Here is a 26,392-nt window from a genome sequence, read left to right as displayed (position 1 = left end):
GCAGACTAAACAATCCCAGTTCCCTCAGCCTCTCCACAAAAGTAGTGTGTTTCAGTCCCCTAATCATTTTTGTTGCCCTCCGCTGGATGCTTTCCAATTTTTCCACATCCTTCTTGTAGTGTGGGGCCCAAAACTGGACACAGTACTCCAGATGAGGCCTCACCAATGTCGAATAGAGGGGAATGATCACGTCCATCGATCTGCTGGCAATGCCCCTACTTATACAGCCCAAAATGCCGTTAGCCTTCTTGGCAACAAGGGCACACTGTTGACTCATATCCAGCTTCTCATCCAGTGTAACCCCTAGGTCCTTTTCTGCAGAACTGCTGCCGAGCCATTCGGTCCCTAGTTTGTAGCAGTGCATGGGATTCTTCCGTCCTAAGTGCAGGACTCTGCACTTGTCCTTGTTGAACCTCATCAGATTTCTTTTGGCTCAATCCTCTAATTTATCTAGGTCCCTTTGTATCCTATCCCGACCCTCCAACATATCTACCACTCCTCCCAATTTAGTGTCATCTGCAAACTTGCTGAGAGTACAGTCCACGCCATCCTCCAGATAGTTAATGAAGATTTTTAACAAAACCAGCCCCAGGACCGACCCTTCGGGCATTCCGATTGAGTGCCTCTAAAGGTTTAAAGGTCTAAAGGTCTAAAAATGCCTCCATTCTTTTCATTCTTAAAAAGGGAAAACCCTAAGGAATTTGCCCCATATCATCCAATCTCCTCAATTAATTTGAGAATTTTTGCAAAAGTTTTGGATCACTGGTTGGAGTCTGTTCTCCCATGTCTTATATCAACTGACCAAACAGGTTTAATTAAAAATAGGAATTCAGTTTTAACATTCATATAGTGCAGGCTCTAACTGGACAACCAAGAAAAGTAGTATCAACTTACTTTCCCAGTACAGAAGACGTGTTTTATTTCACCTAATTTACTACAGAGAGTCACCTTATTATTGAGGTAAAAGTTATAAGGAAATATAGAGAAGAATAGAAGCTTTTTTGTATTTTACTTCAGAATCCAAATATTATATTATACAAAAGACCCATGCAATTGTACCCATTATATAGTTGACATACAATCCCTCATGTTTATTTTCCTGCACAAGACTCTGTTCTAATTAGAGGCAAACCATAATGACTTGTATATTGTAAAAATCAGCTATTGCTCTTGGTCCCTGTAAAACAAGAATTTTTATTTATCACAATATTAGTAGTATAAAAACCACATTATTTAAACTGTAGTGTCATCTAAGAATAACAGTTTCATCTCTTCAGAATTTATGGAAGATATTATTACATATTAAATTATATTTGTTTTGAGTAATACAAAACAGAATCCTGGCAATTAACTGAAATCAGTCAGTACAATGACTGTGTATCTGTCTGGCGATCAAAGGACTTGAAATATTTCAACACAGAGAATATTTCTAGCAGACAACTGGAAGTCAAAAAGCAAGAAGAATAAGCATGACAGGCACCAACCCATCCTTAGGATTTCCTGCCTCATGTTAATTCTAAATTACATACCAGTTTTCTAGCTAATCTATTGGAAGAAATAATTATAACATTCAACTTTTTTTTGTTTAACTCTCAATGTCTCTTAATAAAATGCTTCAAAACAATGCAGTGCATCCATGCATATGTCTACACAGCAAAGAAGAACCTTCAGCTGGCCCAGTCCAGCCAACTTGGGCTCATGGTGCTCAGACAGCGGGGGTGTTTCACTGCTGTGTAGACATTTGGGCTTGGGCTGGAACCCAAGCTCTGGGACCTTCCTACCCCACAGGGTCCTAGAGTCTAGGGCTCCAACCTAAGCCTGGCAGTCTACACAGCAATAATACAGCCCTGCAGCCTGAGCTCTGTGAGCCGGAGTTGGCTGGCATAGGCCAGCTGCAGATTTTTCTTTGCTGTGTAGACATACCTTATGTGTCTAAACTTTTATGTATTTATATTGTTTCTTTCAGCTAGGATATTTTAAGTGCTCTAAGTTTCTCTTTTAAGATTTTTCTTCTCATGCTAACACAAAAAGTACTGAGGATAGCAGTATTAAAAACAGATTCTATTACTGATTTAAAAAACAAGCATCTTGCAAGAAACCTTAGTAACATCAAGCAATAAAATAGAAGACTCTTTACAACCTGAATCACATACAAACTACTTTGAATACCATGTTAGCGTCTAACAAATTACCTCTGTTGTAGTTCCCTATCGGAGAGCTGCAGTTCGTCTTTTAAACTTTGATACCTATCTTCTCTTAGTAATCTGGTGCCATCATAAAGGGTCAGTTCTCTGTCATGGATTAGCCTATTCGGGAATTCAAAAGAGAACAAAAATCTAGTATTTAATTGCCTTAGTTTTTACAGTTATCTCAACCAATGTTACTTTAATGAGGAATTCTACCCAAGAAGTCTTAATTTCAATGCCTGAGTTATTAACAAAAGTTGAGACCTATATCTTTCAGTGAAGGACCTGGTGATGAGAAAAATACCAGTTAAATGGCAAGCTCAAGAAAGAACTTCAACTATTTTCTGTAAGTACAGAACACCATTTATGACAGAATTTTTTTTCAGAGATAAACAAACCACTGAAGACCATATATGAAGACTTTCTATTATACTCTCACTGTGTATGGCACGAAATTCAGAATATTTTTGTCCAACTGGCACACAGTGCTATACTCCTATTTTGCTCCTAGAAGCAATACATTTTAGGAGTCATCTTAACTGATATATATTCTGTTAGTGAAAATGAAAAGAATCAGAGGTGAACAAAATGCACAAGAGAAAAAAAATGGACTTATGCCCAGCCCTGCACTATCTTGTCCTCCTTTTTTTGTAATGTGTGAAGAAGGCATGAAAGGTCTTTTCAAGTCTGTTTATTCTTATAGATGGGGTTCTGCTTAAGTTTTTATATTAGAACTTCAGGTCTTGTCTACTTTGAAGACTCTTTGGATGAATGGAGAACTAACAGGGAGTATGATAGCACAGGTACCAGGGAAGTGAAACCGAGTTGAAAGAGAGGAAATTATTTTTATTTAGACTGTTGGTTTTGCTAACAGCTATGTAACTACAAAACTTGGGTGAAAAGCTCTTTCTGTTAAGGATTCAACACCACTTCCCCATTAGCAATGGGCTGACAAATCTCCCTATTTGCAGTGTAGTTTTAGCCATGTCAGCACCAGGATATTAGAGAGACAAGGTGGCAGAGGTAATATCTTTTATTGGACCAACTTCTGTTCGTGAGAGAGACAAGCTTTTGAGCCACACAGACCTGAAGAAGAGCTCGGTGTGACTCAAAAGCTTGTCTCTCTCATTAACAGAATTCTGTTCAATTAAAGAAACTACCTCACCCATCTTGTCTCTAACAACTCCCTATACACATTTCAGAGCCATCCAAGAAGTGCACCAACAACAAAAAAGGGAAGACAAGACTTGGCATTCCTGTTATTTCAACAAAAAACAAAACAAGCAGAATATTTTTGGAGGTGTGAAAAAAGAGAGAGAAAAACTATTCAGGTCTTTGACCAACACATAATAAAGAGGCAAAAAAGAGCACAAATGCACGGTTTTTCTTTTTCAGATCACTTCAGTCAAAGAAAAAATAAAGAGGAACAGAAAGCAAAGGAAGCACTTTTCATATTTATCAAACTATAGTGAAACTGACAGGTTGACCAATAGCAATTTGGAACTGCCATCTTCCTAATTACATATTACGGTACAAATACAGTTTGAAAATAAAATGGGCTAGCTATGTCTAATGCAAAGATCACCTTGGTATCTAATAAAAAACTGAAGATCAGAAGAGATTATTAGGTTTTCAGAAAGTTCAGATGTTAACTGAATTTTCTAGTTTATGCACTACAAATGCTGTCATATATTTGTATCAAATATGTAAGTCAATGATGAAAGTCTTATTTGGAATAAAACTTAAAAGGTGATAACATGTTATGAGGTGCAAACCAAAAAGAACTGAAGATAGGTATACTCAAAAGTGATATTTTTACTTGTTCCAAGTAAAAAGAAAATTTTCATTTCTACGGGCAGTTTTGGGCTCTTTATTATGGGGCAGACTCTGGTACCTCCTTACTCCTGATTAGCACTTTCCTACACAAGTGGCCCCATTAATGTGATCACTCACGGAGAAGGGTATTACTATTCAACATGAACACGTGTCAAAATCTGGCCCTATATGAGTAGTAATTATTTACTAATAATACAGTTTACATTATTATGTGTAACTTTTAGGATTTTTGTTTTTAATTCATAAGAACATAAGAATGGTCAGACCAATGATCTATATAGCTCAATATCCGGTCTCTGACAGTGGCTAGTGTCAGTTGCTTCTGGCACAGATTTAGGGATACCCAGAGCATGGCGCTGTATCCCTGACTATCTTGGCTAATAGCCATTGATGGACCTATCCTCCATGAATTTATCCAATTCTTTTTTTAACTGAGTTATACCTTTGGTCTTCACAACATCCTCTGGCAGTGAGTTCCACAGGTTGACTGTGTGTTGGACGAAAAAATACTTCCTTTTGTTTGTTTTAAACTTGTTGCCCATTAATTTCCATTGGGTGACCCCTAATCTTTTTAATATGTCCTCGTATGGAAGCTGTTCTATCCCCCTAAACATTTTCATTGTCCTTCTCTGCACCTTTTCCAATTCTAATACATCTTTTTTGAGATGAGGTGACCAGAACTGCACACTGTATTCAAGGTGTAGGTTTATGATGGATATATATAGTGACATTATGATATGTTCTGACTTATTATCTATCCCTTTCCTAATGGTTCCTAACATTCTGTTAGCTTTTTTGACTGTTTTCAGAGAACTATCCACAATGACTCCAACATCTCTTTCTTGAGTGGTAATAGCCAAGTTAGACTCCATCATTTCGTTTGTATAGCTGAAATTATATTTTCCAATTTGTATAATTTTGCATTTAGCAACACTGAATTTCATCTGTCACTTTGTCATCCAGTTAACCAGTTTAGTGAGATCCCTTTGTAACTCTAGCAGTCAGATTTGGACTCAACTGCCTTGAGTAATTTTGTATCATTGCAAATTTTGCCACCTCACTGTTCACCCCCTTTTTCAGATTCCTTTAATCAATTTAGTAAACAATTCCAAAAAAGCATTTTTCAGAGTGAGTATAATTAATCAGTCATTTATTAGAAGCAGAATGCATTTTCAAATACTATTTATAATGTCTTTACTACTTAATAAATATTAACTTATTAATGTTTAGGCCTCATAGTTTTCACTAGGATAGAAACTACTACATTTTCTAATTCAGTTAGAGTACAGCATGAACAAACAGCTGCAATTGCCAATATTAATAAAGGTTTACATAACACACTCATGGCTTGCTGCTGCTCTCCATATCTGAGGTCCCAACATAATGTATTCTGTAAAAATCCAATACCTTGACTGCAATTTTAAAATATACCTGGAGTTGCACAGCTGTGTATTTGCAAACAGGACACAGCTTCTGAGCATGAATGTCCTGAATGAACAAGTCTCAAACACTCTGCTTAACAGGGTTCCCATACCGACCTCTGTAGTACAGCTAGGGTGCCAGAGTTGACGCGATGAATACCATCAAGAATAACAAGCTTCCCATCCAAGGCAGCAGTAACAAGTGGAGATGGTCTCCAAGCAGTGTCTCCATTTGGAAGAGTATACCTTTGCTGCACCAAATCTCGAGCTGTCATATCCTATGAGTAACAATTATCAAAAGAATGCATTTAAATAGGGTTGTCAAACGATTAAAAAATTAATCACAATTAATCGCACCGTTAAACAATAATAGAATACCATTGATGTGAACAGTTTTGGATATTTTCTACATTTTCAAATCTATTGATTTCAGTTACAACGCAGAATATAAAGTGTACAGGGCTCACTTTATATTTATTTTTATTACAAATATTTGACTGTAAAAAACAAAAGTAACAGGATTTTTCAGTTCACCTAATACAAGTACTGTAGTGCAATCTCTTTATCATGAAAGTTGAACTTACAAATGTAGAATTATGTACAAAAAAATAACTGCATTCAAAAACAAAACAATGTAAAATTATAGAGCCTACAAGTCCACTCAGTCCTACTTCTTGTTCAGCCAAACAAGTTTGTTTATATTTTCAGGAGATAATGCTGCTCACTTCTTGTTTACAATGTCACCTGGAAGTGTGAACAGGGGTTCACATGGGCACTGTTGTAGCTGGCATCACAAGATATTTATGTGCCAGATGCGCTAAAGATTCATATGTCCCTTCATGCTTCAACCACCACTCCAGAGGACATGTGTCCATGCTGATAATGGGTTCTGCTCGATAATCATCCAAAGCAGTGTGGACCGACGCATGTTCATTTTCATCATCTGAGTCAGATGCCATCAGCAGAAGGTTGCTTTTCTTTTTTGGTGGTTTAGGTTCTGTAGTTTCCACATCAGAGTGTTGCTCTTTTAAAACTTCTGAAAGCATGCTCTCCACCACGTCCTGCTCAGATTTTGAAAGGCACTTCAGATTCTTAAACCTTGGATCGAGTGCTGTAGCTATTTTTAGAAATCTCACATTGGTACCTTCTTTGCATTTTGTCAAATCTGCACTGGAAGTGTTGTTAAAAGAAACAACATGTGCTGGGTCATTATCCGAGACTGCTATAACATGAAATATATATGGCAGAATGCAGGTAAAACAGAGTAGGAGACATACAATTCTCCCCCAAGGAGTTCGGCCACAAATTTAATTAATGCATTTGTCATAAATATAAAGGGAAGGTAACCACCTTTCTGTATACAGTGCTATAAAATCCCTCCTGGCCAGAGGCAACATCCTGTTACCTGTGAAGGGTTAAGGAGCTCAGCTAACCTGGCTGGCACCTGACCCAAAGGACCAATAAGGGAACAAGATACTTTCAAATCTTCAGGGCGGTGGGGGGGGGGGGGGAGGCTTTTGTTTTGTGCTCTATGTTTATGTGGTTGTTCTCTCTTGGGACTGAGAGAGGCCAGACAGAAATCCATTTTCTCCAACCCATCCTAATCCAAGTCTCCAATATTGCAACCAGTATAGGTAAACCAGGCAAGGCGGATTAGTTTATCTTTTATTTTATGTGGATTTTCCCTGTGTTAAGAGGGAGGTTTATTCCTGTTTTCTGTAACTTTAAGGTTTTGCCCAGAGGGGGATCCTCTGTGTTTTGAATCTGAATACCCTGTAAAGTATTTTCTATCCTGATTTTACAGAGATTATTTTTACCTTTTTTTTTTTTTAATAAAATTCTTTTTTTAAGAACCTGACTGATTTTTCCATTGTTCCAAGATCTAGGGTTTGGGTCTTTGATGATTTTGTAACAAATTTGTTAGGATATTATTCTCAAGCCTCCCCAGGAAAGGGGGTGTGTAGGCCTTGGGGGGACATTTTGGGGGAAGACGTCTCCAAGTGGTCTCTTTCCCTGTTCTTTGTTTAAAATGCTTGGTGGTGGCAGCATACTGTTCAAGGACAAGGCAAAGTTTGTACCTTGAAGAAGTTTTTAAACTAAACTGGTAAGAATAAGCTTAGGGGGTCTTTCATGAGGGTCCCCACATCTGTACCCTAGAGTTCAGAGTGGGGAAGGAACCCTGACAGCATTATTTATTTAATGAGCATCATCAGCATGGAAGCATGTCCCCTGGAATGGTGGCCGAAGCATGAAGGGGCATACAAATGTTTAGCATATCTGGTACGGAAATACCTTGCAATGCCAGCTACAAAAGTGCCATGTGAATGCCTGTTCTCACTTTTAGGTGACACTGTAAATAAGAAGTGTGTAGCATTATCTCCCATAAAAGTAAAAAAAATTGTTTGTCTTAGTGATTGGCTGAACAAGAAATACGACTGAGTGGACTTGTATGCTCTAAAGTTTTGCATTGTTTTGTTTTTAAGTGCAGTTATATAACAAAAATATCTACATTTGTAAGTTGCTCTTTCACCATAAAGAGATTGCACTACAGTACTTGTACAGTACTTACTGGTGAATTGAATAATACTATTTCTTTTGTTTGCCATTTTTACAGTGCAAATATTTGTAATAAAAAACAACAACATAAAGTGAGCACTGCCTACTTTGTATACTGTGTTGTAATAGAAATCAATATATTGGAAAATGTAGAAAAACATCCAAAAATATTTAATAAATTTCAATTGGTATTCTATTGTTTAACAGTGCGATTAAAACTGCAATTAATCACAATTAATTTTTTGAGTTAATCTCATGAGTTAACTGCAATTAATTGACTGCCCTAATTTAAACTATATTATACTGATCTATCAGAGCTTGATTTCATTTGCAAGTACTACATTTTGTTTTTTTAAGTGGCAAATACCCAAATGTATTTAGGCAAGAAATCTTTGTTTTAAATAAAATTTTAGTTTCTATACACATTAACATTGCCTTTTCAATACTCCAACAAAAGGGGAACTTTTAAAAGCAATTTAAATGGAATTTTTGTTGTATGCAATATATGTATTTGAAAACTATAGAGCTTTGAGTATAGAATGGAGCAGCAATTGTGACCTGGCATCATCTGAAGACACTCAGTTGTAAGACTCTGCAGAAATTATAATTAAATCAGGTACTGATTTCACTGATGTGGAACACGGGTACAAAATTCTGTTAATTTCTAAGACCCAGAAAAATAAAACACAACTGAGATATTTAAGAGGGGGAAGAGAAGGTAAAGCAATAGAGGGACCAAGAGCCCCCAAACAAAATGGAGTAGAGTTCCATATGGGCGCTGCACCTCAGCATAGAAGTTACTTTTGTAGACAAAGCAACAGCAAATCAGAGGAGGGGGCCAGCATATCAACCACTACATATATATTCTTCGTGGGTTCCCTCATAGGAGGTACTCCCTGTTGCTATAGAGGAAATCGTAGTGGCCACCATGTGGCCTGGAAGATGAATTCCTTCCTCCTGTTTAGACTGCAGAAGATCTAACCAGGGCATAGCCCCGTAACTTTGGTGGCAGGATGGATAAAAATCAATGATTATTTATTTTAAATCAAAAAAATCTGATTTTTTTAATTTAAATCTGGTTTTTTTGATAAAATGCTTTCTGAGGAAAAAACCTATCTAAAGATAGTTTTAATGAAGATATATTATAGCTCAAAGATATCTCATCATGGAATAGGGATTATAAATTCTAATTCTACAGTATGAGACAATATATTCATGTAATATTTAAGAAAAGTTTTGTAAATGAGTTCCAACAGTTAATGGATTAGGGACCCAATCTTATGGGGTTCCAGGGCCTTCTATATAGATTATTTAGGTTAATTTTTCTATCTACCCAACTGGACTCAGTGTTCAGTCTAGAAGATACCATCAGAGATGCTTAGTTTTGCAATTCTCAAACTGTGGCTTTGTGTCTCCAGAGATAACATGCTTGTTAACAGCAAAAATGTTTTAAAATAAATAAATAAATAAAATAACAGACCTCAACCCTCTGCAAATTTGTGTAGACAGAGTCAATCCCTTACCTCTCTCTAAAAGTGCAAAGTTTCAAAAAGTTCAATGAATAGAAGATTGTTGGGGACAGAATAGATCTTGACAAGGACAAGAAGTCTGGAGATAAATGTGAGACAGAAGGGACAGGCAGCAGAAACAAAAGTGAAACTGTTTGAACAGCATATTCCAGAAGTCTTGAGGTCTTTCTGAGTGTAGCCTTCATTGATTTGAGATCTACCATACCATTCTCTCACTAGAAGGGAAAACCTATAATCGCAGCAGGCCATAAAAGAGACCCAGTTTGGGAATATTTTAATAAAGTTCCTCTACCTGTGGGTAAGACAGGCATGCTTGCAAAATGCAAACAGTGCAACAAAGAAGTGCAAGGCCTGGTTTCCCGAATGAAACAACATAACGAGAAGTGTTCTTTCTCAGGAGGAAGCTGCACTGAAGATGATGAAAGGAACATGTCTGAACATGCAGGATCTTCAGGTTGGTGGTAACCAACAAGAATGCACTTTTATGTAGAGATCCATAATTAAAATGAGTCTTCCTGACTAGTGATTTAAATCATGATTTAAATCAAATCCACCCTGTTTGGTTGTTTGCAGTGAACAGCATTTGGCCTAAAAATCAGAGGTGGGAAAAATATTTGTTGCTGCAGTTGCCGCTTTTGCATACATTCTTCTTACAGCGGTAAATCCTTTGAACTTTAAACAATGAAAATAGAATAAATTACATCATATAGCCTGGATCATTTCCTCTTTCTGCATTTCCTTAACAGTCTTAAAATAACAGGACAAAGTCTTGTTCCTTTGAGGCATCCACGGATATGTAACTTAAGGTTTCACCGTCAGTACCATAAAAACAACACATCTTTTTACTGTTGTACTTATCCACCATTTTGCTTTACTACTGAAATACTCAGTCTACACACAGAATGAGAAACATATCTTTATCAAAACAAAGGAAAATATACCAAAAATATTTCTGTGCCCTTGAACTGCCACTTATTTCAGAAATTCTCTATACATTCTGTAGTTAATAAATGCTGCACAGGAGAATGTACTATAATTCAAAATTAAATTAAATTTCGCTTTATACCTGACTCCTCTTTGGGAATGAAATTAACTGTGCGTAGTATGAATTCATTAAGCTAAGACTGATGTTGAAAGCAAACAAAGACAGATACCAAGAGCCCAAACGGAAAACCTAAATTTGCTGAAGATAGAAAATCAGAAGAGCAGAATGCAATAAAGTGTAATTCAGAAATAAAATCAAACTTCACATCATATTCTAAATGACTTGAATTGGATTTTATCTGGTTATGTAGAGATGAAAAACTATCTTGTTACCAATTCTCTCAATTATTCAATTTCTGTGCCGCGGTTAAAGTTATTAGTTTTTTGACCAAAGATTTCTTTATTAGTATTTAATTAACCTTGATTACTTATTTAAATATTACACTAGTAATATATTTCATATTCTCTCACTCTGAAGTTGACAAACAACTGCATTTTTAATTTTTTTTCCTGTTTTGAGCCAAGTCCTTGTAAAGTCTGATTCGGTTATAAGACAGAAAGGTTATTTCATTTCCCTTTGGACTTAAGTCCCTTTAGACTCAAGCTTTCATTGTGTTTTGAGGAGGTTAATTCTTTGATTTTTTTTGTTTTATGTTACACCAGATATTTCAATTTATTCTTCATACTTGCTTCATTACTCTTTCTCTGTCTAAAAGTGATTTGACAACTACTCTTATAGTGTGAATGTCACATAGAAAGAACTTTCACTGAGGATTCTGAAAACCTTTTAAATCAAAAGAAGAGGATCCAAATAATCTATCACAGTGGTTCCCAAAATCTTAATGCAGAGATTGTCTCATGGAGGCCTTCCTCTCCCATTTTGTTCTCATATACCACCTTTTCTCCCATTTCTGATTGCATAAAATCCCTGTAGCAACTACAGCAATTGCTTACATGGGAAAGTAATTTTAGGAAAGTATTTAATTTATTTTTAGTTGTCTTTGAATGCACTTAAGCAACTGGAAATGAGGAGAAGCAGCAGCCTAAGTACCATATGACCAGCCAGCTCTTTCCTGTGGACAACAGTTTGGGAAATATTAGTCTAAATTACTTAAAAAAAATAAAAAGCAAACAACAACAAAAAAACTTAAAACATTCCTCCCTTGCAGATGTTCCAAAAAAATCTAATATCCAAATAGTAGTAGCTTTAACACAAATTCGCACTTTGATTTTTTTTTCTAGAAAATAATTATCGTTCATAAGCATTTTAATACTTTTTTTTAAAACTAAGGTGTGTCTTTCACTAACCCAGCCATTTGTTGTTACGTGATCTCAAAATTTTCTCTACTACCTTCTTCATTCCTATTTTCTGTTTGAGAAATCTTAGCAGAATGTGAATCTAACCTGGCATCAAAAGTAAGAAACCTAGACTCTCTAGCCTCTGAACTGCGAAGAAAATGATAACTGTTGGCGAAGCAATGGAAACTGGTTAACTGGGATGCTTCTATTGCCATAGTTGCTAAAGGGGAGTGAGATGTAAGGGACATAATACTGTTATTTTCATTAGACCCTTGAGAGCCATGCAAAGTTCACTAAGAAAAAACATGCTCCCTCCCCCCCCCTCTCTCTCTCTTTTTTTTTTTTTTTTACTTTCTTTCTGGAGATATTTTAGGAAATAAATTGTGGAAAATTTAATTTCTTCCCAGAACTTTCTCCTGAAGGCTATTGAGTTAAGCCTGAAGAGGGGAAAAATGTTGTTATTTCTTCAGCTGAAGTTTACTTCATTGCATATTTCTGTGCCTATATTATTACTTGCTAAATTATAATTGACTATGAAGACACAAAAATTTATTGAATTTTAGGATTAGGATTATAGTAAGAGATTTTGGCCTCTTAAAGAAGTCACAAAGACTTTTTTTCCTGACCCAAAAAGGTGAAACTAAATATTAAATTCTATATTGCCTAGTTATTGAATGAATGCATGTCGTTAATATTTGTTCTAGTATCAGATTAAATTATGATATTGATATCCAATGCTAATTACTTAATATCATGAATTTAATTTTTTGTAGAAACCAGATATGTCCTACTTTTTTTTCTAGTTTATCCCTAGGGTGTTTCAAGTTCTTAGTAATTTCCAGTCAAAACTGGATACGTATTTTGGAGATGTAATTATGGTTAGGCTTGGAAAGATTAGATACAATTTGTGTTTTAATGGTTCTGATCCTTTACATTAATCTTGTCTTGATTTTATGTTATTTCTATAATAAAATTGTTGATGTTATATAAAAACACTAGTATATGTTTTAAAAATTATTTTATGCAGAAAAAAACTCTCTCTATTCTGGCAGACATATATATATACACACTGAATAACAAGTTTATAAAAGTTATTAATATCACCTAAATATAGCTTTATAATTCCTAAAAGTCAAAGAAATGTCTTTGTAAACTCTCTTTCCTTAGAATCTGATCCAACTCCCACTGAAATCAATGGAAAGACTCCCATTCACTTCCGTGGGAGTTGGATCAGGTCCTTTTGCATAGGCATCATAGATACCCTTTTGAAAGTGAAAGTTTAAGCTATTTTATAAAGGGACTGAGTTCATTTGTTCAAGTGACTTCCTGAGGTCCCTTCCAACCCTGATATTCTATGATTTTCAGCTTTATCTGTCATGGGCCCCCAAATGGGAAGTCCTTAACTACCTTTCTGCAGATCCATACAGGTTAGAGGTGGGGCCTGGAAAAAACTTTGCCTGAATCACTGGTATTTGTAGCCACATTCCTAAGTTTCCAAGACCAACTGGCTTCCTATACCGGCGATGAGTAAATACCCTGACATTGTGTACACAAATAATGAAGATTTCCCTTAGTATATAACAAGGGTCAGGGTTCATCTGTCATGAGTGGGTTCATTTGTCAAGCGGCAAAGAGCACATATTCCCTTGATACCAGTTAGCTGAAATTCTCAGCCTGTTCTCGTATCAAACTCTGAGCCATCCTGCAGAGAAAGAAGACCAATCCCCTGGGAAGTATATACTAGATAAGCCCATTGAAAGTGAAAAATTGTACAGGAAGGGGAAATGATGTGCACAATAACCATCTTCAGAGGAGTTTGAACCTCATCATATAATCCTGAGGTAAATACTGGAAGAGACAGGTTGATCTATTCATCACTTAAACACTCACATATAAATGTGAATAGAACTAAACCAATAGTATTTTGTAGAAAAATATTTCTTCAGGAAATGTTTTTCTATAGTTTAGTGTTTTTAGTTTTATTCAGATATTGGTCAATGCTGGAAGTCTTCTCCCATCATATTCCTTTGACTGGCATGCCTGAATATATGGAATGCCCTGAAGATGTTGATGTGCCACAGGTTGATTTTGACTTATGTCTCATTCAAAGGAGAGCCATTCAGATGATTCTCAATACCTTCCTTCTGAAGGAAGATATATTTTTCATATTCTTTTATTTAAGGCCTGTTTTTAGAGACAAGAAAAAGACAGTGGGGGGGAAAGGGGAATCAAACCTTAACTGAGAGAAATACCCCACAGTCATTTTCTATCCTGCAGAATTATATGACAGAAAATGACAAAAGATGGTAACCAGGGAATAACTTGTCAGACTCAGAACAGACATCAGCTGTGGATTTGAAATTCTTCCAAATATGTTCCTGTCAACCTTTCTATGTTACAGATCTAAAATTTAAGTATGGTCCGTAGGCAGAGCTATGCCAGATTTCAGTTTCAGACAGGGTTTGCGTGAGCTGCTTTTTCTTTTTTATAATAATATTTACTTGTCTAATGATTCTTTACTTTACCAAATGTGCTCAAACAGTGAGCTATTTGAGAATACATAGATTTCAGGATGTAATAACACATATATCCATTCTAACAGGAGCAAATATTCTTTTTAAAATTACTGTTTGTAATTTGAGATTTGCTGGCTATAATTTAGCAATTTCAAGAGAGATTTATTATTTCTGGAATAAGATTAAAAAAAAGCTCTCTCTTTTTATTTCACTGTCATTTGAAAAGATAATTTAAATTAGACACTACTGAGACCTTTTCTCCCACCTCCTCCCCTCCATTCCCACGGGGGACACTTGGCAGGTCATTGGTTCTCCTCTTCTCCAAGCTCAAGCAGGGCCATGATGGGGTAGAGGGCCTGTGAGCAAGAAACACACTGGGGCCCATCCACTGGGAGGGAAAAAAAACCTCCCCCCACGCTTGTTACACTGGCAGGAGTCTCTTACAACCTACCATCTGGAATCCAGCTGCAGCAACTCCTCAGCCAGAGGCTCAGGCACTCTGTACTGAAAGGAAAAAGAGAGAGAGAGAGAGATGCACGGATAAAGAAAGGAGGAAAACTGAAGGAAGATAAAGAGAAATGAGAGAAGAAAAGGAAAAAGTACAGCTGGGATCCCCAGCAAGAAGAAACAGTGATAGGTAAAAAGTAGGACCTCAGAAGCTGCCACACATGGCTTCTGCAGAGGCAGAACACTTCTGGGAAGGAATATTGTGGGTAGGCCCTCTTAAACTGGCCAACTTTGACAGCCCTGTGTAAGCTTGGAAGTCCCTCCTCACCCTCACTCCCTTCACCTACATACAAGCTGCTATCACCTGGAGGCTCCAGCATGGTCAGCCATCAGCAGGGGAAGCACAGAGAAGGAAGGTAGAGAGGTCACCAGGTTGCCTGAAACCAGGCTCGACAGCCAACCACCTCTTACGTTATGAAGAGTCTTGTGATATTTGACATTCTTCTTAAAGCCCCAACTCTTTTAGCCACATGATTATGAGAATCACAGCTTCCATAAAAAAAAAATGCTTAGCCCTTATGGCTGCAGAAAGAAACCTGAAAACAAAACTTTAAATGCTCAAAAACCAGAAGACAAATAAAAAGTCCATCTTTTCTGTTAACATATCATGATTTTTAAGCCAATCTCATGGTTTTGGGGCCTGATACTTGCGGTTGGCAATACTGTCCCTGTGCCAAAGAAGAGTGACTGCTGCTGGCTGTAAAACACTGTTGAATGTTGGAGATGAAGGGGATGAAGATAAACGGGATACATACAAAATGGGAATGGACTGTCAAGGAAGTAGTATTACAGAAAGAGATCTGGGGTTATTTAGCCTGTGATCTACTATATGAGTCAACAATGTAATACTGTTGCCCCCCCCCCAAAAAAAAGAGCGAACATAATTCAGGGATGTATCAGCAAGAGTGCTGTAAGCAAGACACGAGAAGTAATTCTTCCACTCTACTCCACACTGATAAGGCCTCAACTGAAGTATTGTGTCCAGCTTTGGGAACCACATTTCAAATTGGAGACAGTCCAGACGAGAGCAATAAAAATTATTAAAGGACTAGAAAACATGACTGATAAGGGAAGATTGAAAAACTTGGGTTTGTTTAGTTTGGAGACAAGAAGGCTGTGGGGGGACATAACATTTTTCTAGTACATAAAAGGTTGTTACAAGGAGGAGGGTGAAAAAAATTGTTCTTTTAATCTCTGAGGATAGCACTACAACCACCTTGCACTGATCTAATGAGTTGCAACGTTATAATTGCAACCCCCGTTTCATGTTTGCCCTAAGTAAGTCCCCAACTTGCTATAGGGAAGGCAAAACCCGCCCCTTACCTTGTCTTGGCCTATCTGGCGGTGAGATAAAAAGCCTTTCCCAGCCCCCCAAGAAAAGAGCAACTAACATAATGCCCACAGCAAATCATGACAAAACCTGATATTTAACTACATCCACAGGAGGGACACTGGGTGCTGCTTTGCCTGGTCCAGGTAAAGGTGCACTTTTCCTGCACCGGTGTGGACCTGCATAGTTTCCTCCTCTCTCCTGGCCACCTGGGAGGGGGAATGGGTCAGTGTTCCCATGATAACCTGGTTTAACGCTATCGCAGATAGTCAGTCTGGCTCTCTACCCCTTAAATTGGCCGAACACCTTTTCCTGCAAGCCAAACACTGCTTAACGTGTAGTGAGGTCATTGTCCCATGCCTCCTACAGTCAACCAACAAAACCATCCATTTGTCAGCTTCTTGCAAAAATGTCTCTATACCTTTTTCCATCCCTTCCCTGTACTGCTCTGTAAATCGTCAACCTTGTTCTCCAAATCTCTCCTCAAGACCCACCTCTGACACAACACATAGGTAATCAGTCAATTAATGATGGCTAGGCTGATGGACTGAAAGAGACAGTAGCACTTACATTGTCTATTTACAATGAAAAAAATGTAAATTTTTATAAAAATTGTATATATTTGATTAATCTTTCTCTGCTCCCTTCCCCCTACACTTCATAAGTGACTTCTCATCTTAGATTCTAAGCTCTGAGAGTGAGGTACCATATCCTTGAATGTGTTTTTCTAGAACCCACCACAACAGAGCCTCAATCCCGACTGGGATCTGTGTTATATTTAATATAAACATTAAACAACAAGAATCATGACAAAATTCAAATAGTACTGGTTTAAATTCTATACATTATGTATCAGAAAAGTAAATATGTAAGACAATATGAGAAGATTATGGAATCTGAACAAAGAAAGAAAGATTAAAGCTATACATACTCCTGGGAGAATTCTACACCAAAAAAATTAAAAATCCTGTGAACAATATTTTAAAATTCTGCAAAATTCTGCATATTTTATTTGTCAAAGTAACACAATATAGTCATGCCAGTTTAAATTATTTTGGTAATTTATTTCAAAACTGTCAGCAAGTATGTCTGTAACAATACAAACAACAAAAAAGATTCAGAAAATGTTTTTTGACAAATAGATTCCTTACTAGGCCTATTAATACAGAACTCTGAGTAATAATTCATTTAAACTACAGTACAGAAACACATTTCCTACACCCCTCAGAAGCAGTGCAAAGGCTTGGGAGAGTCAAGGATTACAGAGGAGCTGAGGGAGAGGGAAGTAATTGTTGGGAAGGAGCCGGCGTGTGAACTTGGAGGGTTGCTGGGTGTGACCGGGAGAAGTATGGAAGTTTTGGGGTTTTGAGGGGGACGAGTTGTTAGGGAGCCTCCCCCATGCAAACCCTGGCAGATCCCTAGCCTCTCTCATTGTCAGGCACATCTGCCCCTGTTCCCATGTGTCCCTGTGCCCCTCCACCATCCCCATGTGTCCCTGAATCCCCACTCATCCACCCCCTCCCCTATATCCCCACATTCCCACTCAGTCCCCGTCCCAGTCTGTCCCCCTTCCATTAGCCCTTTTGAACCTCAGTCTGTGACCCCCCAGCAACCCCATGTGCCCCATGCTGTCCATCCCCCATATCCCATGCCTCCTGACCTGGCCCTACAAGCAGGGTGCTGTGAGGAACCCAGCCGCTTCTCTTCCCTATCTGCAGCTGGGGCAGCTGTTCTCTGTTCTGATGCCACAGCAGCCCCTTGTGGGCAAAAGGCATACTGCACTCCGGCAGAATGTATTTTCTGCAGAGAAAAAAAATTCAACACAGGACATGAATTCTGCACATGTGTAGAATCGCAGAATTCCCCCAGGAGTATACAGAACATAAAAAGTAACACAAAAAGAAGGTCCCCAAAACATAAAAGCAAATATGCATTTTCAACACAATAAAGAAACTGCCTTCCAGAATAGAAAAAGGAAGATGCTGGAGAATTCCATTTCACAATTTTATAGCATACGGACAAACAAAAAAAGGAAGGGGAAAAGGTCTTCCAGGGCCTCTAAATATGCCAAAACAACTGGTCACCATGCAGACCCAAAGGCAGGAAACACACTTAGGAGAACAACATCCAAAGACTAGAAAGAAAAAAAACCTTTTCTTTCTTACATTGTTATGCTAATTCACAGCACCAGCTGTCAGCTCTTTGCAACTAAGAAATATCGTAATTTACTTTATTGAACAAATCTCCTTATACTCCACTCACTGACGTTCTCTTTTTCTATCTCTACTAAGAGCCTGAAGTCAATGTTACCTTTGCTACTGACTTAGTATCTGACCCTATACACATAGTAACCTACCTCAGAATTCCATACCACACTCTATATAATAATCTCTCTACGTAGCCTTGCAAATTGGAAGAGACACTGCAACTCAGTATTCTGACATCAAGTAAACAAAGTATCTCAAGAACTACTTTCCTTTCATTCTTATATTACTTTTGCTTCTTTCCTTAGATGAATGATTTTTCAGAGACTGTAGCCTTACATAGAGATTCCATCTAGTTTCTTTCATCTGTAACCTATGTATGTCATGTTTCAGACCATTTGTAAGGCATACGCACCACTGTATAATTTACTTTACCTGATACAGCATGACAGGCTCTATGTTGTATCCTAACATATTGGCAAACTCCTTAGCAATAACTGTTTTGCCACAGCCCTATAAAGTAAAAAATAAAATAAAATAAAAATTAAGGCATTAGATTTAAAATACCTTGCAAGGAGGAAAAAAAAAGAAAAGTTTACAGTTCTTACTTTTCCGCCTATCAAACACATATCCTTAACCATATGTGACTGCATCATTTCTGCCAACAGCTGCTTATGGCTGGAAGTCTTTATGAAAGCGTCTGATCCAGAACACAGTTTTAATGGTCGAGTCCCAGCTGGGACCTACAAAGAGAAAAAAGATAAACAAGTTATATGAAAGTGGTTTAGGCTTGGGGGCAGATTGGTTTACACTGGGTCAGTAGCCCTGTAACTTTTCACTGGTGATTGCATTCTTGTGCTCCAGAATCTCAATCTTTTTAAAAAAAAAAAAAAAGTTGCCTTTATGGCTTGTGGTTGCCTCCCCCGCCAAAAAACCACCCATGAATAGGAATCAAATGGAAATCAATGCAATGGTATTTGATTTGGTTTGCAGGCAACATGAATCAATAGTCTCAAGAGGACTCTGACTCACCTCAGTAGGGTATTAACACTGAAACCCAATTACAAAGTGAACACTAGAATCATTTATTGCAGATCAGGGGGTAAGAAAGAAGAGAAATGATCCTATGGTGAAGATATGAACAATCCACTTGGAGGGAAATCTCGCTCCGGTGTTATAAGTGGGCAGAGCTTTGCAGAATAGCAACACTTGTTTTTCCTCTAGTTTAACCCCTGCTTAAGCTACTAAATTCTGTTGCTCCTTCCACACACACACTGGTCACTGCTTCCCCTTCAAATTCCTCCTCTACTCTTGTTCCCAAAGAGGCTGTTCATTCCTCAGAGAAACTCCTCAATCAACTCTGAGTCCACTCCAGTGCCTAATGAAGCTAACTATTTCCTTCAGAGCAGCTCTCCAATCAGCTTCTCATAGATTCTACCATAGTTTGTTCCTGCACTCCAATCTCCTTCTTCACCTCCATTGTACAAACTCTCTGAGGCCGTCCCACCCCAGTGCGACTCAGAACTCTCTCTGCCTCCAACTAACTCTCCTCTATTACATAGATACCTCAGTGTCACTGAATTCAATCTCTACTTTAAACTCAGATCAACATGTGTGTCTATAAAAAGTGCCTTATTTCTCTACCCAACAGACCATAAACTTCACTGAAAGAAAGTCAGACTAACTGTATTTGATGTCAGTAATATGAAGACTTTTTCTCCGTTTTCTGTTTCAACATCCTGGGCTGGAATAATATTACCAAGCACATTTTATTTGATGTGGTGGACAAAAGGAAAGAAACTACTATTGTTTTTATTTAAAAATATAGTGAAAAAAATGATTCTTTCAGAAAAACAAAACTATATAGAAGATAGCCACAAGAGCATCACAAACGCTTTGTATTATGCTATTCCATGGCGCAATGCAAAATAAGAAATCAAGAAAGTACTTTTCCACCAACACTTTAGTAATTGATTAAATAAATAGGTCATGTCTCTGAAAAAAATAAAATAAAATAAAAAAATAACCACATAGAAACGAGCACAAGTTACCTAAAAATAAAGCCTTACTTTTCCAGTTCATAAATTACATTTGCTAAATATTACCATAAAAAGTGGATATTCACTGAGGCTCTCAGTCAAATTCCTTATCAACATAGAGCATCAAAATGTAGGTGGGAGTCAACAGAAAGTAGCATAACAAATTTGCGGTAGTGATATGAAACCAAGAATATAGCGTAGGGGTGGGTAAACTACGGCCCGTGGGCCAGATCCGGGCCGCAAGTCATTTTAATCCAGCCCTTGAGCTCCCACTGGAGAGCAGGGTCTGGGACTTGCCCTGCTTCGGCGCTCCAGCCGGGGAGCAGGGTCAGGGGCCGCTACATGCAGCTCCCAGAAGCAGCCATATGGCTCCGCTCCAGCTCCTACATGTAGGGGCAGCCAGCTCTGCATGCTGACCCCACCCCAAGCGCCACCCCTGCAGCTCCCATTGGCCGGGAACCTCAGCCAATGGGAGCTGCCGGGCCGCCTGGCCACACCTCCGCATAGGAGCCGGAAAAGGGACATGCCCCTGCTTCCGGGAGCCACTTGAGGTAAGTGCCGCCCAGAGCCTGCACCCCTGAGCCTCTCTCTGCACCCCAACCCTCTGCCCCAGCCCTGATCCCCATCCTGCTATCTGAATCTCTCGATACCAACCCAGAGCAGCCTCCTGCACTTCAAACCCCTCATCCACAGCCCTACCCCAGAGCCCGCACCCCCAAGCTGGAGCTTGCCCCTTTTCCTGCACCCCACTCTGCTGCCCCAGCCCAGAGCCTCCTCCCGCACCCTGAACTCCTCATTTCTGGCCCCACCCAGAAGCCCACACCCGCAACCAGAGCCCTCCCCCCCTCCCCCACCCCAACCCCAATTTTGTGAGCATGCATGGTGTATCATGCAACTTTTATTCCCAGATGTGGCCCTTGGGGCATAAAGTTTGCCCACCCCGATATCGCTTGTTGAATCTGTGAATCATTACCTGGAATTTCACTTCTTTTTCAGCAATCTGGAGAATTACATCAGCCTGTAAGGTCTTGCTTCCATGTATTCTTTCCACTTTTTTAATCATACTGGGAAGCAAAGGGCTTTCTGAATCTTGGAGCTCAAAACGCTGTAAAAATTGAGAAAGTAGTAATTATTTAACAAAGTGCTGTGTTTTTAAATATTTCCACTGAAAACATGGCAGAAATTGATGCAAGACTAATTTCTTCTGAAGTTCAATATCCATTTGCTGAAAGAACCTTAATACTGGAGAAGTTAAAATGGACCTTTTAAGATGCTAACATTGGTATGTATCTATTAAGTGTTCTCTATTAAACTATTAGCTTGCTGCTCCTCTTGTCAAACAAATTAAACTAAGTCATGAGCTGGAACAACAGAAATCTGTGAATTCTAAGAAATCCATGAATTCCAGATCTTTTATAGAATTTTCTGTTATAGAGATTTTAATGTTTCTTTTCCAAATGAAAAAAAAACTAGGTTATTCTGACTGCAAGATAGCCCTATTGATATAATTTCCCACCGCTGACTTGTTGATGTTGAAGCCAGAGAGACTGAAATAAAGCTCCACGCCTCCAGCACTTATGTTACCACACCATTTATCTTTGAGGACTATTATGACCACTTAACATCCAGCTTTAAAAAAAAAAAAAAATTACGCATCAAGTTAAGATGTTTATTTAGTTCGATAGCCTTGTGTGTAATTACAGTTGAGGATTCCCTAAACACAAGAAACTTTTATTATATAGCCTTTAATAGGCCAAGGAAAAAATTGCCTTTTGCCCCTTTTATCACCACCTCTGCCCTCCACCACCCCTCCATCACTCTACGCTGTATGCAGGAGGCGTGAAATTTTTTTGCTAAAAACGGTGGGGTTTGAGGTTTTTTGGTTTGTTTTCATCTTATCTGTTTATCTGGGTGGGGTTATATTAGAAATTCAGGTCTTCTTGTGCTTGAAAAAGTTATGGTGTCACTCTATTGACATCAAAGGACGATGGCTATACCGGAAACCTACTGACCGCTATTCCTACCTGCATGCCTCCAGCTTTCACCCTGACCACACCACACGATCCATCGTCTACAGCCAAGCTCTGCGATACAACCGCATTTGCTCCAATCCCTCAGACAGAGACAAACACCTACAAGATCTCTGTCAAGCTTTCTTACAACTACAATACCCACCTGCAGAAGTAAAGAAACAGATTGATAGAGCCAGAAGAGTTCCCAGAAGTTACCTACTACAGGACAGGCCTAACAAAGAAAATAACAGAACGCCACTAGCCGTCACCTTCAGCCCCCAACTAAAACCCCTCCAACGCATTATTAAGGATCTACAACCTATCCTAAAGGATGACCCAGCACTCTCACAAATCTTGGGAGACAGGCCAGTCCTTGCCTACAGACAGCCCCGCAACCTGAAGCAAATACTCACCAACAACCACATACCACACAACAGAACCACTAACCCAGGAACTTATCCTTGCAACAAAGCCCGTTGCCAACTGTGTCCACATATCTATTCAGGGGACACCATCACAGGGCCTAATAACATCAGCCACACTATCAGAGGCTCGTTCACCTGCACATCCACCAATGTGATATATGCCATCATGTGCCAGCAATGCCCCTCTGCCATGTACATTGGTCAAACTGGACAGTCTCTACGTAAAAGAATAAATGGACACAAATCAGATGTCAAGAATTATAACATTCATAAACTAGTCGGAGAACACTTCAATCTCTCTGGTCACGCAATCACAGACATGAAGGTCGCTATCTTAAAACAAAAACACTTCAAATCCAGACTCCAGCGAGAAACTGCTGAATTGGAATTCATTTGCAAATTGGATACTATTAATTTAGGCTTAAATAGAGACTGGGAGTGGCTAAGTCATTATGCAAGGTAGCCTGTTTCCTCTTGTTTTTTCCTACCCCCCGCCCCCCAGATGTTCTGGTTTAACTTGGATTTAAACTTGGAGAGTGGTCAGTTTGGATGAGCTATTACCAGCAGGAGAGTGAGTTTGTGTGTGTATGGGGGTGGGGGGGATGTGAGAAAACCTGGATTTGTGCAGGAAATAGCCCAACTTGATTATCATGCACATTGTGTAAAGAGTTGTCACTTTGGATGGGCTATCACCAGCAGGAGAGTGAATTTGTGTGGGGGGGTGGAGGGTGAGAAAACCTGGATTTGTGCTGGAAATGGCCCACCTGATGATCACTTTAGATAAGCTATTAGCAGCAGGACAGTGGGGTGGGAGGGGGTATTGTTTCATATTCTCTGTGTATATATAAAGTCTACTGCAGTTTCCACGGTATGCATCCGATGAAGTGAGCTGTAGCTCACGAAAGCTCATGCTCAAATAAATTGGTTAGTCTCTAAGGTGCCACAAGTACTCCTTTTCTTTTTGTTTTTTTCTTAACACCTCTAACTCTACTGCCTAATGAACACTTACAAGAGAGGATATGTCCATGTGTAAGATTCAACACGCCCACACACATGCACACACACTTCAGTAAGAGTGTGAGCGCTCACCACACACATCCGAAGGCTTGTCTACACTTAAAATACTACAGTGACCCAGCTGTACCACTGTAAAGCTTGAACGTAGATGCTACCTATGCTGATGGGATGGATTCTCCCATCCTTGCACTTAATCCACCAGGAACTTAGGTCAGCTTAACTAAGCCACAATGGGATGTGGATTTTTCATACCCCTGACAGATGTAATTAAACTGACCTAACTTTCTAGTGTAAACCAACCCGAAGATACCCAAAAAGTCCTCCCGTAAAACCTGCTATTTCAGAGGTAAAAAACAAGTAAAAAACCCAACCTACACTTATTTGGGAAATGATTTTTCATCTTTTTTCTACATAATCAAGAAGCAAAAAGGACCCTAACTGATTTTTAAAAACTGGTTCCAGAGCATCTTAAATTTGACTGGCCATCTTGGCCATAGCCTCATGTTCCAAGCAGGTGAAAGGATATTCCATAGGAATTAGGTTATGAAGGTTCAGAATTCAAATATCATGATAAATATCTGTCTGGCAATTCAGATAATGATGAAGATTGCTGCTGTGATGAAAACATTTGATGCAGTGTTGTTGTAGCCATGTTGTGTAATATCTTTTATTAGACCAACTTCCATGGTGAGAGAGACAAGCTTTCGAGCTCTGCGTAATCTTGACTCTTTCACCAATAGAAGATGGTCCAGTAAAAAGATACTACCTCTCCCACCTTGTCTCTTGAAAACATTAGAGTAAGCTTCACACTATTTTAGGCACATTCAATTGCTTTTATGAAAAGTGTGTTGCAAAGAACATAAAAATCTATGTATCTTTATTTGTACAAGATACCATAACATTGCAAATTAAGGTTAGAAACACAATTATTTTTTGTAACATAATCAGACATATACTTTGGCTCTTCACTCTCAGATTCACATTCTGGACTAAAAGACTACAAATATTTCATGTTTAAATGTGAACTTTTTTTAAAAAAAGCATAAGTGAACTTTAGTGTAAAACTGCCAAAAATTCTATTTTTATTTTAACAGCTGAACCAATTTCAACCACCACCAAACACTGGAAGAAGAATAGAAAAAAGCTGAGAATGTGCACTCTGAGTTTCATCTTGAACTAAGATTTAAATTGGCAAGTTAGAGACCCTGATCCAAAGTTAACTGAAGTAAACAAAAAGACTCCCATTGAGTTCGATATACTTTGGATCAGGTCCAACGCTATTTCCACATGCATTGCTGATAGACTCTTATAATTACAGCATCATTTCCAGGTGCAATTATAACAAGAGAAGGAAACATTTTATTTCTTCACATTTCTCAATACAACTATAGATGGCTATCTAATGCTCTGGGTGCTAGCAAAATAAATTAAAAATCACAACATAAAGAAAGTACTTCCCACAAATATAGTAAAGTTTCAATCCTTCAATCATTACTCAAAAAATTAACTGAAATTAAAGAGAATACTGACTATGTAACAGATAAAGCTCAAAATGGTTACACACCACCAAATCACATACAAGAATAAAGTAACCAACTCCTTAAGCACCTACCTATATAACGTGTAAGAGAAAAAACTGCATTATTGTTTGTGACTTCAATCTGAGTAACATAAAGCTGGAGGTTAGAGCTGGTAAGGAATTTTTCAATGAAATTTCTTTTCATCATAGAATCATAGAATATCAGGTTTGGAAGGGACCCCAGAAGGTCATCTAGTCCAACCCCCTGCTCAAAGCAGGACCAATTCCCAGTTAAATCATCCCAGCCAGGGCTTTGTCAAGCCTGACCTTAAAAACCTCTAAGGAAGGAGATTCTACCACCTCCCTAGGTAACGCATTCCAGTGTTTCACCACCCTCTTAGTGAAAAAGTTTTTCCTAATATCCAATCTAAACCTCCCCCACTGCAACTTGAGACCATTACTCCTCGTTCTGTCATCTGCTACCATTGAGAACAGTCTAGAGCCATCCTCTTTGGAACCCCCTTTCAGGTAGTTGAAAGCAGCTATCAAATCCCCCCTCATTCTTCTCTTCTGCAGGCTAAACAATCCCAGCTCCCTCAGCCTCTTCTCATAACTCATGTGTTCCAGTCCCCTAATCATTTTTGTTGCCCTTCGCTGGACTCTCTCCAATTTATCCACATCCTTCTTGAAGTGTGGGGCCCAAAACTGGACACAGTACTCCAGATGAGGCCTCACCAATGTCGAATAGAGGGGAACGATCACGTCCCTCGATCTGCTCGCTATGCCCCTACTTATACAGCTCAAAATGCCATTGGCCTTTTTGGCAACAAGGGCACACTGCTGACTCATATCCAGCTTCTCGTCAACTGTCACCCCTAGGTCCTTTTCCGCAGAACTGCTGCCTAGCCATTCGGTCCCTAGTCTGTAGCTGTGCATTGGGTTCTTCCGTCCCAAGTGCAGGACCCTGCACTTATCCTTATTGAACCTCATCAGATTTCTTTTGGCCCAATCC

The 26,392-nt window shown here is 38.7% G+C and overlaps 1 protein-coding gene across 1 annotated transcript in view; it reads right to left on the bottom strand.

The window, feature by feature from the left end:
• VWA8 (von Willebrand factor A domain containing 8) overlaps nucleotides 1-26,392 on the bottom strand; it is a 291,052-nt gene that overhangs the window by 193,055 nt on the left and 71,605 nt on the right. The window contains exons 10-14 of the mRNA XM_084611928.1: nucleotides 21,381-21,512; nucleotides 18,977-19,111; nucleotides 18,804-18,881; nucleotides 5,561-5,721; nucleotides 2,193-2,306 (exon numbers count right to left, since the gene is read on the bottom strand). Of these exons, the coding sequence (XP_084468054.1) occupies nucleotides 2,193-2,306; nucleotides 5,561-5,721; nucleotides 18,804-18,881; nucleotides 18,977-19,111; nucleotides 21,381-21,512 (620 nt within the window). The remainder of the gene's footprint in view (nucleotides 1-2,192; nucleotides 2,307-5,560; nucleotides 5,722-18,803; nucleotides 18,882-18,976; nucleotides 19,112-21,380; nucleotides 21,513-26,392) is intronic.

Source organism: Lepidochelys olivacea (genome assembly GCF_965140295.1).
Source record: "Lepidochelys olivacea isolate rLepOli2 genome assembly, chromosome: 1".
Classification (NCBI taxonomy): Eukaryota; Metazoa; Chordata; order Testudines; family Cheloniidae; genus Lepidochelys; species Lepidochelys olivacea.
The sequence above is the reverse complement of the archived record's forward strand: the minus strand, read 5'-3'. Positions and strand labels throughout refer to the sequence as shown.